The sequence below is a fragment of the Microtus oregoni genome, unplaced genomic scaffold (assembly GCF_018167655.1).
Source record: "Microtus oregoni isolate MIOR12 unplaced genomic scaffold, Mior012 000667F_ref0000100, whole genome shotgun sequence".
In the NCBI taxonomy this organism is placed as follows: domain Eukaryota; kingdom Metazoa; phylum Chordata; class Mammalia; order Rodentia; family Cricetidae; genus Microtus; species Microtus oregoni.
Window position 1 is genome coordinate 1,012 of NW_024545095.1, and position 17,933 is coordinate 18,944.

General features: G+C 37.9%; 1 protein-coding gene across 1 annotated transcript in view; it reads right to left on the bottom strand.

The window, feature by feature from the left end:
* Positions 1 to 458: 458 nt before the first annotated feature.
* Positions 459 to 17,933, bottom strand: part of LOC121445791 (phosphorylase b kinase regulatory subunit alpha, skeletal muscle isoform-like) — a gene marked incomplete at both ends in the record, with an annotated part of 29,539 nt that continues 12,064 nt past the window's right edge. The window contains 6 exons of the mRNA XM_041647923.1: positions 459 to 550; positions 1,985 to 2,161; positions 4,200 to 4,369; positions 5,549 to 5,627; positions 8,616 to 8,760; positions 10,505 to 10,614. Of these exons, the coding sequence (XP_041503857.1) occupies positions 459 to 550; positions 1,985 to 2,161; positions 4,200 to 4,369; positions 5,549 to 5,627; positions 8,616 to 8,760; positions 10,505 to 10,614 (773 nt within the window). The remainder of the gene's footprint in view (positions 551 to 1,984; positions 2,162 to 4,199; positions 4,370 to 5,548; positions 5,628 to 8,615; positions 8,761 to 10,504; positions 10,615 to 17,933) is intronic.

A 17,933-nucleotide genomic window follows, 5' to 3' on the forward strand; every position in this document is an offset into this window, starting at 1 on the left:
ATATACCAGAAGCCAGAGGCCTTGAACTTGACCAATGACTCACTGCATGCACATTTGCAAGTAAAGCTATTGGGGCAAAAGGGTGTACTACGTGACACACCACAGCTTCCGATGCCACTATGATGAAGACATGTGGAGAGGCAGGAAAGACACAGCGGAGTGAGGTGGTGCATGGGCTGTAGAACTGGAGATGCCACAGCTGTGAGTGGTATGAGAGAAGGCTGCAACTGATGGAGGAACAGGTGGTTTCCCAGAGGGCTTGGCCAGAGGTTTTGCTTTGTATTTTTTTGCTGCTTTTTCTTTTGTGGGGAAGGTTATAAGGGTGGAGGGCAGATATGGAAGAACTGAGAAATGAGTGGGATTGGAATGAATGATGTAAAATTCCCAAAGAATCAATAAAAAAAGAAAAAAAAAAGATGCCAGATTTTTACAAAAAGCTGACAGAAATGCACAGTTACCTGGTTATCTTGTGGAGACTGAGGCGAGTCAAGTAAATTGAATGAAGGGCGAGAAGGCTGAAATAACTTTGTAGGAAGGTACATGTGAACATCTGCAGGAAGTTGACATTTATGGAAAAAGTTAAGTAGGAAACATAAAACACATGGTTGACTTAGCAATACGGTAACATGTGGATCAGTTCTTTACAGAACAAGAATGACGAAAGTTTCCTTCAATGATACAAATAAAAAGAAATGTGGCTATTAGATAAGTTTTTAAATATCCAATTAATGCATATTTTTATATTTTTGAAAGGATTTTCTGTAATTGTACCATCAACTAGACATATAAGATATTATATTTATTAATAGGATCACTATCACAATGATGCTATCACTAGTATTTTCATATAAATACATAAAAACACCTAAAAGGAATAACTCAGTTACATTTTACTTTTTCTGGGATTTTCTAGGCAAATATTTGATTTCCAGAGGCTGTGACTGGATGATTCTATCTAGAGACTCAAAAAACATGTAGTGGTTGATCAACTTTGAGATGTTTCTAAGATGTTTTACTTACATAGTAGAAATACTTACCATAACCTCTAAGGAGAGACCTGCACTTCATTTTCAGCATTTTACACAGAGACGATACAGAGCTCAAATAACTGGTCAAGTAAGTAAATAGCAATGCTAGGAATCGAATTCTGATTTCCTGATTTACAAATGATAAATGCAATTTAATGAACATAAGTTCATGTCGTTGCATAAACTCTTTCTAGCTGGAACACAACCAAAGGGTATCCTAATTCCTTCATCTCAATGTTAAACAGTGCTCACATTTAGTATCTGGTTAGTAATGGTCAATAAAAATTTAGGTAGCAGGAGCATGCATGACAACCATTCTCATCCTCTGGATAATGTAACATTCAGGTTATCTAGGTGTGGCTTAGGAGCCCTTCTCTCCCTCCACATATAGCAACCACAGAGATACTGAAGTCTTAGGAACCATGGCTACTTTTGTAACATACAAAAGATACCTTCCAATGAAAACATTACTAAAGGAAGGTACTGGTTATGGAGAGAACTGTGGCGATGTTGTGAAGAATGAGTATTATATTTGAGATCTACATGGCTAGAACAACTGGATGCACAGTTAGAGTGGGCATAAAGGGGAATCCAGTTGTAGTTTATATCAGTCTCTGCTTCTGTCTACCCTGTTTTATAATAGAAATTCTAAATTACCCTCAAAGAAGTAATTTTCCAAATGAGAAATGCTCTTCTACATTTTACTTCTATATTAAAACTGAGTATGTTCTCTTGTTCTGTGTCTTGCTGTTTTCTTGGTCAAACCAGACTATATGACAGTATCCATATCACGATTATATAGTATTCATTGATTTCATAAGGATTTGAGTGCCTACTATATTCTAGGTGCTGCCCAAGAGGCTGGGAACAAAGCAGTGAACAAAACCATGATCCTGTCTCCATCATGGGCTTCATGGCATCTGTGTTTGACACTAGGGAGTAATGGCATTACTCACTCTGTACATGCAGCTCCTTGGCCTTGGTCACCAAGGACATTAAGTCGCAAGTTGTTTGCACAGCAGCTCGGAACCGATCTAGCCCTCCCTTCTGTGAGGTAGGAGCTAGTTTAGGATGGGGAACAGTGTGTGCCAAAAGGTGGTCTAAGTAACGAGCAACTTCATCACCACAGCGAGCTGCAAGGTTAGTTGGGGAAAGGGAAGAAACAAAAACAAACATAGTTACTTCAAAATCTACCCTAGTAGTCAGAATGAGTGGCTCTTATACCTAAAACACCATCTCAGAGGAAGGCTGTTCTTGACTCATGGGGAAAAAAAATCCTTGAGACAATTGTATAACCTCATAGATTAAGATTTAGAGTCTACAGCCATTTACCAGGATCCACCTGCTCTTCAATTTTGCTGAGACACAGGTAAAGTTACTGAAAGCTAAATGTATGAGTTTGTTCTAGAATAAGCAGAGCAAGTATTTCATAATTTCTATGTGTGTGATGGCAGGGGTGGCAGAAGGGAGACAACATTGGAAGGATAGGCCCTTTCAACTAATAGAAAGAGACTTTTCCGGAGAAAGGCCATGGAAGGGCAAAAAAATCTTCCACCAAATAATGAGTTAGTTCTAAAAAGAGTCTACAAACACTAGTACTAATCACTAACAAGAAAAGCATATTTGCATGCCGTTGGCTAAGGACTATTGGTCACAAATTGCCTTTTAGACATCTTATTTATTTATTTATCCTCCAAATATGTGTTGTTACTATGGAACAGGCAGTGTCCTGGACATTGAGAATTGTTGCAGAAAGTACATATTGTCTCCCTTCTCTTGGGCTCACCCTCTCCCGTGTATCATCTAGGTACATTTAGCCCCATGGCTTGTGGGTCACATGTAGCCAAGGATAACTATGATAAGGCCTCAAACAAAATCATGAACTTACTCAAAACATGAGGTTTTAAAAAACTCTACTATTGCATGGTTCTTGAACATGAACTTGGTAGATGATGACATCATCTACCAAGTTGGACACACTTAAATCATATTGTTATACAGATAATGGAAATGTCACACTTTAAAATGAACATTTATTATGTTTACAGTTAGGGAAGTGCTGGGATTGGAACCAAAGCTGTCTGTCTGTCATGCATCATTTGGTGCTGGACAATCTTCAGTGACCTCTTTAGAAGTCCCTCTGTGATCTGGTATGACCAATGGGAACTAGTAGAGCTCTAAGAATCAAACTCAAATTCAATGGTATCCTAGTGACAGATATTTTAACTATGAATATAATCCAGATACTTGAATAGAGGGATATCGGTTATATTTAATTATCAAAATGCTTTATACAAAAAGAAATACTATGCAAATAAAGAAGAATATAGAGTAAATGTTGAGCCCTAACAAAAAACAGTACTTATTCTATGAGATTATGCTTGTTAGTATCTTATGGTAGACAACAGTCAAATACCCAGACAACAAAAAACAGTTCACCAAGATTTAGATAGTTAGAAGAACCATTCTCTTATCGACCATTCTCTTTTGAAGACTCAAACAATGTAATTTTTGTCTTGCAAAGGTCAGTACTTGTGCACTGCAGTCAGTGTTTCCTAGTCATTTTAAATCCATGCTATCAGAATGCATTCTCATGGCACCATGTTTGTATCGTTAGCATGAATTATGTACATTATTCATCGCATTTGTCACATAATAGTGACAGGCATTCTGAACAGGCTTTTTCAAAGTACAGAGATATCAAGACATGTCTCTAATATTATGTAAAATATAAGTCCTTGAGTTATGTGAAACTTTAAACATAACTCTAACCAAATTTCATCTTTTAATGTCAAATATAAGATATACATATATTTGTATATGTATGTTTTCAACTGCACTATTGATTAAATATTTTACTTATCATTGTTTCTTCCTATTTCAAATTACCAGCTACCTCAAAAACTCAAGAAGGAAATCTTCCCTAATCTTGGTAAGGCATTGCCTAACCTCATACTCTACAGTCAGTCACCACAGAGATATTAAACCAGAAACCAAAGAGCAGTAGAGGGAAGAAAAGTGAAGCAAAACAAAAGTAGAAATCTACATGTATTAAAGAGGACTGAGGATGGCACACTATGAGATTGTTGGAAACATCAGTTATTAATGATGAAGCTAAACAATCACTCGTATTCTTGTCTGGTCAACCAGTGGTGTTTAAGGCCTCCTTACCATTACTTGTTGAATCATAGCTATCCATCATCCAGTTGCCAGATTCCAGCTCATCATAGTCTTCATCATAATCTTCATTGTACAGCTTACCCTCAGGTCCAGGGTCCATGAAGCTTAAGTGTGTGCAGCAAGATGTTGTCAAAAACTCTGACAATTTACCTGTCTGGATCCTTATAATTATAGGGTAGATAGAAAACAGCAAATCAGGAAATATCTTTTTAAAGGATATACAAATGAGTCATAATTGTCAATAAAAGAATGCTTTACATGTTTCAACATGTTAGGGACAAGATTTTTAAAGAAAGACCACTAATTCGAGTTCACAATCCTCCAACAGAATAGTTGTATTCTCTTTTATTGCTGTACACTATGTTGAATATCTGGTAAAAAACTGCATTAGTTATGAGAGAAGTGGATAGAGAATGAAGATAAATCACACAAATCTATCACATTATTTTTTAAAAAAATACCATCGGGGCTAGAAAGACTGCTAAGTGGTTTAGAGCTCTGGTTGCTCTTGCAGAGGACCTGGGCTCAATTTCCAGCACCCAGATGGCAGCTCAGAATCATCTATAACTCCATTTCAAGGGGATCTGATACTCTCTTCTGGCCTCTGTGGGAATCAGGCATGCATTATACATTCAGGCAAAATTCTCATATATATATATATATATATATATATATATATATATATATATATATAGAATAAAAATAAAAAGAAATCTCAAAAAATTTAAAAATACCATCAAAAGACAATTTTAGACATAGACAATATTTGACATTTTTATATGTTGTAATAAATTAAGTTGAACTATATCATTCTCTACTTAATAAGCCAATTACAAAACTTCAAATGAAATTAGTAGTATTAATTTTCTAAAGAAGCCAGTTTAAAGGAGCTACCAATGGCCAGATCTTGATAATCTGAAAAATGAAAGAAATAATGACAGAAATGGGTCATGATATATTGAATAAAATAAGACCCCAAAGAATATATTAATAATAAACCACAAAATAAGTTAATTTTTATATATAAGAATTCCAATTACAGATGTACACCGAATAATAGAAACACTGTCAAAATGGGCCTTGGCTTATGTGTTTATACAGACAAACAAATTTCTAGAAGGCTATTTTACAACTCAGGAATAGTCTTCCTTCCAAGAATCAATGGAAGCGGACACTCATGTGCCTGCTGAGATGATATCTTGAGAAAGTACAGTGAATTCTTATAATTGTGTGTGCTATTTCAGCATTGGTTTGAATCTAAATTTGACTTTCTCATATGCTAAGCAGTGCTCAAGCATTATTTATAGTTTCCTGTGCTACATCTCCCCTAGCTCACTTACCTTGCCCCACCAAAATAGCCATCCTGCATTTTTCGGAGTGCTGCCAGAATACTTGAATTCAAGCTGGTTCCATCTTCCTCTTAAAAGTAAAAGATTTTAAAAACATATTTTGTTGTTTTAACTGAGAACTAGGGGAAGTGTTTCAAACATTTCAAACCAACTTTGTACTGGGAGTACCACAAATGAGATACTCCTCACTGACCGTCCTGTGCTTCGATGATTAATGTGAAGAGCAACATCACTGGAGACTGGGCAAATGGTAACGATTAAGTTCTTCAAAGGCATTATCTTGTTAATCACAAGTAACCAGCACTTTTAACAACATCAACTATTTATCAAATGTTAGGCTTGAAACTAGGTTCATTCCTGTTTATGACTAAGTCTCTGTTTCTCAAGGATTGGGCTATGACTCACTTAACATGTCTTTGTTTCAAAATGTTAGTTTTGTTTGTTTATTTGTTTTCCTTTTTGAGACAGGTTTTCTCTGTGTAGTCTTGGCTGTCATGGAACCTTGAACTCAAGAGATTTGCCTGCCTTTGCCTCCCAAGTGCTGGGATTAAAGGTGTATTTCACTACGGTCTGTCTTCAAAAAGTTTTTATGACCATCCTGCAACCTTACCTTTGTTTCAAAGGGTTGTTATGACTATGTTGTTATGACTGCTTTATAATGCTGCTTCTGTAACCCTACCTATTAGCCTGCCAAATACCCCTTCTGGAAACCACCAACCCCTGAACTATAAAAATTCTTATCTTACCCATGTCCAAGGCTGACCTCTTGAACGCTACCATAGGGGGAGGCAGCCTATGTACATGAGTTAAAAAAGCTTGCTTTAATTAATTGCTTGCTTTAATTAATTTGGTCATTGATGATTATGGTTAGTGGTTTTTCTCCTTGAACCATTGGGATTAGCATTATGATAAGCATCTCACAGACAATGTCTTAGTTAGGGTTTCTATCGCTGCAACAAAACACCATAACTGAAAAGCAAGTTGGGGAGGAAAGGGCTTATTTGGCTTACATTTCAACATTGCTGTTCATCACTGAAGGAAGTCAGGACAGGAACTCAAAACAGGGAAGGCTTCTGGAAGCAGGAGCTGATGCAGAGCCCATGGAGGACAGCTACTTACTAGTCTTGCTCTCCATGACTTGTTCAGCCTACTTTCTTATAGAACCCAAGACCACTATACCAGGGATAGTACCACCAACAATGGGCTTGGCCCTCCCCCATTGATCACTAATTGAGAAAATGCCTTAAGGATGGAAGCATTTCCTCAACTGAGGCACCTTCCTCTGATGATTCTAGTTTGTCAGTTTGACACACAAAACCAGTCAGTACAGATGGTATTACTCATAATGAGTCGTGTGTGTGTGTAAAATCCTCTAGAAGGATGATGATTATCTGGTTTTTATATTAAACTGATGATAGTCTTGAGATTTGCCTTTTCTAATTTGTTCTTTCTAATAACACTCTGGAGGCAGAGGCAGGAGGGCCATGAGTTTAAAGTCAGGCTCATGTACATAATGAATTCCACAATAGCCTGGGCTATACTGTGAGACTTTGCTTCAAAAACACAAAACAAAGTAATAACAAAAACAAATAAAAGTCATACATAGTAGTAAACATATGTAATCTCAGTACTTGGGAGACAGAGGCAGGAAGATCAGGAGTCCAAAGGCAACCTTAGCTATATATCAAGTTTGAAGAGAGCTTAGGCTATACAAGCTGTTCAATAATCCTTCTGTGTACTGTGAAGATGTATTGCTCTCATTGTTAATAAAAAGCTGACTGGTTGATAGCTAGGTAGGATTTTAGGGGCAGAGAGAATGCTGGGAAGAAGGAGGGTGGAGGAAGCAGGTGAACTTGCCGTACTGAGGAAAGGTACCGAGCATGTGGCAGAGCACTGATAAGAAATATGGGTTAATTTAAGATGTGAGAGTTAGCTAGTAACAAACTGAGCTATCAACCAAGCATTTATAATTAATAATAAGTCTCTGTGTGGTTATTTGGGGAGCAGCTGGTGGGTCAGAGCTGATCAGTTGTTTAGATGAAAAACTCCTCCTGCATAGATAAGATCCAGTCTCAGAAACCAACAGGGTAAGTGAGATGGCTCAATGTGTAAAAATCTTGTTAAAAACAAAAACCGAGAAAAGAAAATCTGAAAGCCTAAGTTCTACATCAGCTGAACTTTTTTCTTAGGCACCATGATAGCTTTCAGTGCTTTAGTACTTAATGTACTATCTTGAATTTGTTTTCTATTATTATTATCTATTAACTTTGCCTTCTAAATTAAACTGTAACTATCTCAAGACAATTATGCGAATACATTAGTTTTAAATGCGCACTTGTTAAAAAGAACAAAGACTACCCTACTTTCTCAGCTCCTGCTATTTTGTAGCCCTTTTCAGATGTGACCAAATTTCCTACCAGTCTGTCTGGATTTTGAATGACTAATGATCAAAGGTTCTTTTTCATGAAAAGGAATTCTATGCACTTTGGCAGTACACACAGAACTTTGGAAGCAACAGCAGAGACACAGAAAGAAAGCAGCAGAACTCAGAACAACAAAGCCTTTCCTTGTGAGGAAGCAGCTCTCCCTGGTCCTAATACAACCCAAAAGCTTTTGCATTTTCTCCGCCTAAATGCGACTCCTTCAGTAAGATGGGCTTTGGAAGGAGAAGCTTGGGAACTTTCCTATAAATTGTGATGCTCCACTGGGATAAAACAGATGCAGGATGTAGTAGCATTCTCTTTAAAAACAATTGTAGAATATAACTTTTGGAAAATTAACTCAGAAATCAATTACCTAAAGCTAGTCTTTGCTCCGTTTTTACACTGTGGCTCTCAAACCATATGAAATATTCTTATGCATCCATTTATTTCATATTTATCATCTGTCTTCACCTCCTAAAACATAAACTTAAATAGAACAGAAACCTTACTTGTCTATCACCCTGTGTGTCCAGAGCTTAGAAAATTGTCTGACACAAAAGCTAAGCTGGTAAGTACTGCTCTGCAGTGCGACACTGAAGGACTACACACATAACTTCCTTCACTCATTCTCTTACCAAGCATGGTGTGTGAGATGGGGAAAGTGATGGTGGGCTGGCCTGTCATCCTCCAGCGGCTACAGAGGTAGGACAGATCTGTTCTAAGCATTTCTACTATCATCTGGTTGTCCAGAGCCAGGTAGAACTGTTGCTGATCTATAAACTGAGAAAAGGAAAAACAATCATTCAGAAAAATTTTCTCTCACAAATATCAAATAGTATTTTTCAATGTCTGCTTATTCATAAAGCATATATGTCACACAGGAAACAGTACTCTCAAATTTAATGACTAATAATTCCCAAAGTATGTGGTGGTCAACGGTATGCATAACAATAATTTCTGATATTTTTTTCTTTTTATTTTGGATTTTTTTGAGCTAAGATTTCTCTGTGTAGCCCTGGCTGTCCTGGAACTCACTCTGTAGACCAGACTGACCTTGAATTCAGAGATCTGCCTGCCTCTGCCTCCTGACTGCTTGGGATAGAGGTGTGCAGCCATCACTGCCTAGCTAGTTTCTGATATTTTTAAAGTGTGTGACTGCTTACAATTTTTTTCAAGTATATAATTTCATTTAATCCTATAACCACCTAGTATAAGTAGCTCCTCCTCTACCTCTCCCCTTTCTTCCTAATTTTTTATTATGTAGCCTAGGCTCGCTTTGAACTCATAATGCCCTTGCTCTGTAATTCCTGAGTTATGAGATTACAGGCACACACCACTATTCTCAACTTGACGTCTTTCTTTCTTTCCTTTCTTTCTTTCTTTCTTTCTTTCTTTCTTTCTTTCTTTCTTTCTTTCTTTCTTTCTTTCTTTCTTTCTTTCTTTCTTTCTTTCTTTCTTTCTTTCTTTCTTTCTTTCTATTTTTCAGGACAGGGTTTCTTTGTAGCTTTTGGTTCCTGTCCTGGAACTAGCTCTTGTAGACCAGGCTGGGCTCGAACTCACAGAGATCTGCCTGCCTCTGCCTCCCGAGTGCTGGGATTAAAGGCGTGCGCCACCACCGCCTGGCTGCCGTTTTTCTTTTAATATGAAGAGTAAGACTCAGGGGCAGTATGTGAACTAACACACACACATCTGATTAGCAAATGGAAAAGTCAGAAATAGAGTCTAGGTTAAGTTCATCTTTTGTCTATCTTAGATGCACTGTTTTGGATATAACAAATAGAGGATTAAAATTCTCCTTCAAGAAAATAATTACTTTGCTACTAGAGATCAAACCTTAGGACTTGTGCATGTTTAGAAAGCACTTGACCATTAAGCTTCATCTTCAGCCCTTGGTTGAGACAGAATATTCCTATGTACCTCATACTAACCTTGCTAACCATGTGGCCCTTGTTGGTGCTGAATGCACTGCCTCACCCTCCTAAGTGCTGGAATTACAAGCATGTGACACTGTACCTAGCTTCCTTCCCAGAAAATAACTGCTACTGCCATCCATCTTAGATCTATGTATGTCGCTAACAAATGTCAGGCCACCAATATATATGATTACAGCCTAATAATCCTGTTATTTTTCTTTAAAAGAGGGCATTGAAGATTTCTATGCAAATGAAAAGGCTCCTTCATAATAGGAAACACTTAATTGAGCAGTTAAATAGATTGTATTTCCACACATAAAGGACAAATACAGTCTTAATTTAACTTCTGAAAAATAAGGAAAATTCTGTAAATACCTTAACATTTGGAAAATCCCAATCACAGTTTAACACCCGGGAATATTGGTAGTGGCAGTCACTTGGCAAAGCTCTATGCAGCGAGTTCAATTCAGCGAACAGTTATTGAATCACTTGATACATGCAAGGCCCTGTAAGACTGTGACTAATCCAATTCCAGCCAATGTTTTATTTCTGCAGTCTCTCTCCTCTCATTTCGATTCATCTCAATGCATGGTGCAGCTTTTGCCACTCACCTGTGGAGTGAAAGTGAAGACTGTTTTGCGGATGTCATAGAGTTTTGATGTTCCAAGCACACCCATGAACCTGTAGGGTCGTCCACTGAGATTCATTCTACTGTTGCATCCTGACACAAAATTGAAAACTGGTCAGGATATTCTTAATGTACAGATTAAAGCAATATTGGTTTCCACAGACACTCACAATGTATGTATATACATATATACACATCTACCTCATTTCTTTCTGTTTAAGGTGTCTTCCTTTTACAGTCTAGCTTTCTTAACATTAGAATCTATCTTGCAATCTATACCTATGTTAAATGTATTATATATATTACTATATATGTAAAAGTAAATTAAATAGACTTTTAGATACAATAAGTATATTGTTCATTCACTGACATGCATTTTTCCTATCACCAAAGGGGAAAATACACATTGTTCTAAAAATGTTTTCCTCACAAATACATTGAATATCTTTTCTTGTCAGTACTTATAGAACCCCTACTATATGTTTTTGGCTATGACATATTTTCATGAGTACTTGATTTGATATCTTTATCTTTGATACGCTGCCTTTTCATGCATATGTGTATGAGTACACATGTAGACCAGTGGAAAGCCTTGGGTGTCATTCTCAGGAATGTCACTCATCTCCTTGTGAGGTCCATTCTCTCGTCAACCTAGTCCACCAACTAGGCTAGATGTTCTGGCTAGTGAGCCCCTGGATCCTCATGTCTCTTCCTTCCCAGTGCTGGGATTACAAGCATGCATACCATTCCTGACATTCTTATGTTTATTCATGGAACCAAACTTGGGTCCTCATGATGGCGAGACAAGTGTTTCACCAACTGAGCCATTCCCCCAATCCCTAAACATGCTACATTTTCAGAGTTTTTTCAACTTGAAAGGGAGCAGACTAGAGAATGCTCGATTACAAGTTTCACTGAATTAAGCACACATTTGCTCTGGGATTAATATCAAAACTAGGTTTTAACTATTATTGCTTAGGGTGTGTGTGTGTGTGTGTGTGTGTGTGTGTGTGTGTGTGTACAGGCACACATTCTCATGACATGACACACATGGAGGTCAGAGGGCAACCTTTGTAGCTGGTTCTTTTCACTTTGAGTTTCTGGGATCAAACTCAAGTCATCAGGCTTTTGTGGAAAGTGTTCTTACCTGTTTAGCCATTATGCTGGTCTTTGTTAGTATTTTTTTATCACAGAAAAATATGTGTAACATAAAATTTATCATTTTAAGAGTACAGTTTAGTGACTTTAAATACATCATCGTGTAAATGCCATCACTACTTCATCTTATCAAACTGAAACTCTACTTGCTAGTTCCCTTCTCCTCTCAATCGAAACTCTACTTGCTAGTTCCCTTCTCCTCTCAATCTAACAATAAATTTCTACTTTGTGTCTATGAATTAGACTACTCAACGAGAATCATAAATATCTTTCCTTTGAAAACTAACTGCTTTATTTAACTCAGCACAATATCTTTGAAGTTCATATATGGCATAGCACATGTTAGAATTTCCTTCCTCTTTTAAGGCCAAATATTCTACCTATGTATATACCACCTTTGTTTTTCTATTCAATTGTTGATGGGAATTTGGAGTGTTCCCATTTTGTCTACTGTGAACAATACTGTACAGTAACAAAGATAATACTTATTCTACCTCTTCACTGCATTTCCTTCAGAGTATGTACTTAGAATTCTTGAATCATATACCTAGTCTATGTTTAATTTTAAATCTTTTAAAATTTTCTATAAAATTGAGAAAAAATGCAATTATTTATCAAAGTCTGGCTTATTTCATTTAACATTATAATCTCCAGTTATATCTGTTTTTCAGACAATAAAATAATTTCAATTTTCATTAATTTCTTTCATTAACATTTGTTATATTTAGCGAACAAATCTTCTACCTATTTAGTTATATTCATTTTTATAGTCTTTGTTCTTTTTTTTTTTTTTTTTGGTTTTTCGAGACAGGGTTTCTCTGTGGTTTTGGAGCCTGTCCTGGAACTAGCTCTTGTAGACCAGGCTGGTCTCGAACTCACAGAGATCCGCCTGCCTCTGCCTCCCGAGTGCTGGGATTAAAGGCGTGCGCCACCACCGCCCGGCGTCTTTGTTCTTTTTGATGCAACTATAAATGCATTTTTGTTGATTTCCTTTTTGGATCATTTATTTTTAATATAGAAATGAAAATATATAATTTTGTGTCCTATATCTTTGCCCAATTTATTATTTCTAATGGTTCTCTCTCTCTCTCTCTCTCTCTCTCTCTCTCTCTCTCTCTCTCTCTCTCTCTCTCTGTTTTTCTGTGTAACAGTCCTGACTACCCTGAAACTCACTCTGTAGACCAGGCTGGCCTCAAACTCATAGAGATCTACCTGCCTCTGCCTTCCAAGTGCTGGGATTAAAGGTATAAACCACCACTGCCCAGCTTCTAGCAGGCTTTTTAAATATATATGAAATCTTTAGATTTTTTTCCACATAAGAACACAGTTCATTATTTCAATTCTTTATTTATAATTGGTTATATTTTTTATTATTTACTATATTAACAGAAGTTTGTGTATCTGAACCAAGCATAATGTTATAAACCTATAATTCCTGCACATGGAAGGCTGAGGCAAGACGACTGTGAGTAGTAGGCAGGAGAATTGCAAGTTAGAGGCCAGCTTGGTATATACAGTGAGGCAATTTCATGAAAACAAGGAGGAAGAGAAGGAGTAGGAGCAGCTGTTTGTTCTTTGGCTTTCTGCTCATTTATTCATTTCCAAAGGCTTCCTAATGTATCTTCTAATATTTTTCTTCTCCTTTTGGGCTATTCTTAGTATAAGGACTAAAAAAAAAACCCCACAAGCTATTCCATTATACCTGAAGCTAAAATTACGCTTTTAAATTTTTTTTTCTTTTCTTTTTTTTTGTGATTATAATTTTTTTTATTAAGAAAAGAAGAAAAAAAAACATAAACAAAAAACAAGTTTCCACCTCCTCCCAGCCTCCCATTTCCCTCCCCCTCCTCCCACCCTTCTCCCCCTCTTCCCACCCTTCTCCCCCTCCCCCCACTCCTCTCCCCCTCCCTCTCCAGTCCACAGAGCAGTCCGGGTTCCCTGCCCTGTGGTAAGTCCTAGGTCCTCCCCTCTCCGTCCATATCTAGGAAGGTGAACATCCAAACTGGCTAGGCTTCCACAAAGCCAGCACATTAAGTAGGATCAAAACCCCGTGCCATTGTCCTTGGCGTCTCATCAGCCCTCATTGTTCGCCATGTTCAGAGAGTCCGGTTTTATCTCATGCTTTTTCGGTCACAGTCCAGCTGGCCTTGGTGAGCTCCCAGTAGATCAGCTCCACTGTCTCAGTGGGTGGGTGCACGCCTCGTGGTCCCGACTTCTTTGCTCATGTTCTCCCTCCTTCTGCTCCTCATTGGGACCTTGGGAGTTCAGTCCAGTGCTCATGTGTGGGTCTCTGTCTCTATCTCTATCCATCACCAGATGAAGGTTCTATGATGATATGCAAGATATTCGTCAGTATTGCTCTAGGATAGGGTCATTTCAGGTTCCCAATCCTCAGCTGCCCAAGGAACTAACTGGGAACCTCATGTTGGGCACTTGGGAGCCCCTCTAGGGTCAAATCTCTTGCTCACCCTAAAGTGGTTCCCTTAACTAAGAATTGTGGTTCCGTGCTCCCCTATCCACCTTTCCTTTATCCCAATTCTCCTGATTCCCCAAGTCCCCCCTCCTTCCCTTCTACCTTTTCTCTCCCCATCTCCCCTTACCCCCATCCCACCCCACCCCCAAGATCCTAATTTTCTCCCCGGCAATTTGGTCTACTTCCCTTAGCCAAGAGGATAACTATATGTTTTTCCTTGGGTTCACCTTCTTACTTAGCTTCTTTAGGTTCACCTATTGTAGACTCCGTGGCCCTTATTTATGGCTAGAAACCAATTATGAGCGAGTACATCCCATGTTCATCTTTTTGGGTCTGGGACACCTCACTCAGGATAGTGTTTTCTATTTCCATCCATTTGCATGCAAAATTCGAGAAGTCATTGTTTTTTACCGCAGCGTAGTACTCTAGCGTGTATATATTCCATACTTTCTTCATCCATTCTTCCATTGAAGGGCATCTAGGTTGTTTCAAGGTTCTGGCTATTACAAATAATACTGCTATGAACATAGTTGAACAAATGCTTTTGTCATATGATAGAGCATCTCTTGGGTATATTCCCAGGAGTGGTATTGCTGGGTCCAGGGGTAAGTTGATCCCGAATTTCGTGAGAAACCGAAACACTGACTTCCACAGTGGTTGCACAAGATTGCATTCCCACCAGCAATGGATGAGGGTACCCGTTCCTCCACAGCCTCTCCAGCAAAGGTTATCCTTGGTGTTTTTGACTTTAGCCATTCTGACAGGTGTAAGATGATATCTCAAAGTTGTTTTGATTTGCATTTCCCTGATTGCTAAGGAAGTTGAGCACGACTTTAAGTGTCTTTTGGCCATTTGAACTTCCTCTGCTGAGAATTCTCTGTTCAGTTCAGTGCCCCATTTTTTAATTGGGTTAATTAGCATTTTAAAGTCTAGTTTCTTGAGTTCTTTATATATTTTGGAGATCAGACCTTTGTCTGTTGTGGGGTTGGTGAAGATCTTCTCCCAGTCAGTAGGTTGCCTTTGTGTCTTAGTGACTATGTCCTTTGCTTTACAGAAGCTTCTCAGTTTAAGTAGGTCCCATTTATTCAATGTTGCCCTTAATGTCTGTGCTTCTGGAGTTATACATAGGAAGCGATCTCCTGTGCCCATCTCCTGTAGGGTACTTCCCACTTTCTCTTCTATCAGGTTCAGTGTGTTCGGGCTGATATTGAGGTCTTTAATCCATTTGGACTTGAGTTTTGTGCACGGTGATAGATAAGGGTCTATTTTCATTCTTCTACAGGATGACATCCAGTTGTGCCAGCACCATTTGTTGAAGATGCTTTCTTTCTTCCATTGTATACTTTTAGCTCCTTTATCAAAAATGAGGTGTTCATAGGTTTGTGGGATAAAATCCGGGCCTTCTATACGATTCCATTGGTCGACTTCTCTGTTTTTATGCCAGTACCACACTGTTTTCATTACTGTAGCTCTGTAATAGAGTTTGAAGTCAGGGATGGTAATGCCTCCAGAAGATCCTTTATTGTATAGGATTGTTTTGGCTATCCTGGGTTTTTTGTTTTTCCATATAAAGTTGATTATTGTCCTCTCCAGACCTGTGAAGAATTTTGATGGGATCTTGATGGGGATTGCATTGAATCTACAAATTGCCTTTGGTAGAATTGCCATTTTTACTATGTTGATCCTCCCAATCCAAGAGCAAGGGAGGTCCATCCATTTTTTGGTATCCTCTTCAATTTCTTTCTTCAATGCCTTAAAGTTCTTGTCAAATAGATCTTTCACTTCCTTGGTTAGATGTACCCCAAGATATTTTATGCTGTTTTTGGCTATTGTGAATGGTGAAGCTTCTCTGATTTCCCTCTCTGCTTCCATATCCTTTGTGTATAAGAGGGCGACTGATTTTTTGGAGTTGATCTTGTATCCTGCCACATTACTAAAGCTGTTTATCAGCTGTAAAAGTTCTTTGGTGGAGTTTTTGGGGTCGCTTATGTACACTATCATATCATCTGCAAATAACGAAAGTTTAACTTCTTCCTTTCCAATTCGAATCCCCTCGATTCCATTATGTTGTCTTATTGCTATTGCTAGAACTTCAAGCACTATATTGAAGAGGTATGGCGAGAGTGGACAGCCTTGTCGTGTTCCTAAGTGGGATGGCTTTGAGTTTCTCTCCGTTTAATTTGATGTTAGCTGTCGGCTTGCTGTATATAGCTTTTATTATATTTAGGTATGACCCTTGTATCCCTAATCTCTCCAAGACTTTTAACATAAATGGATGTTGAATTTTGTCAAATGCTTTTTCAGCATCTAATGAAATGATCATATGGTTTTTTTCTTTCAGTTTATTTATATGCTGGATTACATTGATAGATTTTCTTATGTTGAACCAGCCCTGCATCTCAGGAATGAAGCCTACTTGATCATAATGGATAATTTTCCTACTGTGTTCTTGGATTCGGTTTGCCAGTATTTTGTTGAGGATTTTTGCGTCGATATTCATGAGTGAGATTGGCCTGTAGTTCTCTTTCCTGGTTGAGTCTTTGAGTGGTTTTGGTATCAGAGTAATTGTGGCTTCATAAAAGGAGTTTGGTAATGACCCTTCTGTTTCTATCTTGTGGAATACATTAAGGAGTATAGGTATTAGATCTTCTTGGAAGATCTGGTAGAATTCCGCATTGAAACCATCTGGTCCTGGGCTTTTTTTGGTAGGGAGGTTTTTGATAACCTCTTCTAATTCTTCGCGACTAACAGGTCTATTTAGATTGTTCACCAGGTCCTGATTTAACTTTGGTATATGATATTTATCTAAAAAAGTATCCATTTCCTTTACATTTTCCAATTTTGTGGCATATAGGCTTTTGTAGTAAGATCTAATGATTCTCTGAATTTCCTCTGTGTCTGTGGTTATGTCCCCTTTTTCATTTCTGATCTTATTAATTTGCAAATTCTCTCTCTGCCGTTTGATTAGCTTGGATAGTGGTTTGTCAATCTTGTTGATTTTCTCCAGGAACCAGCTTTTTGTTTCATTGATTTTTTGTATTGTTTTCTGTGTTTCTATTTTGTTGATTTCAGCCCTCATTTTGATTATTTCCAGTCTTCTACTCCTCCTAGGTGAGTCTGCTTCTTTTTTTTAGAGCTTTCAGGTGGGCTGTTAAGTCTCCAATGTGAGCTTTCTCTGTTTTCTTTAAGTGGGCACGTAGTGCTATGAACTTTCCTCTTAGGACTGCTTTCATAGTGTCCCATAAGTTTGAGTATGTTGTTTCTTTATTTTCATTGAATTCCAGGAAGACTTTAATTTCTTTCTTTATTTCTTCCTTAATCCAGGTATGGTTCAATAGTTGACTGTTCAGTTTCCATGACTTTGTATGCTTTCTGGGGGTAGCATTATTGTTGAATTCTAACTTTAATCCATGGTGATCTGATAAGACACAGGTGGTTACTAATATTTTTTTGTAACTGTGGATGTTTGCTTTGTTACCGACTATGTGGTCGATTTTTGAGAAGGTTCCATGAGCTGCAGAGAAGAAGGTATATTCTTTCCTATTTGGATGGAATGTTCTATAGATGTCTGTTAAGTCCATTTGATTCATTACCTCCATTAATTCTCTTATTTCTCTGTTAGGTTTCTGTCTGATTGACCTGTCCATTGGTGAGAGAGGAGTGTTGAAGTCTCCTACGATTAGTGTGTGCGGTTTGATGGCTGCCTTGAATTTTAGCAATGTTTCTTTTATGTACGTGGGTGCTTTTATAGTAGGGGCATAGATGCTCAGGATTGAGACTT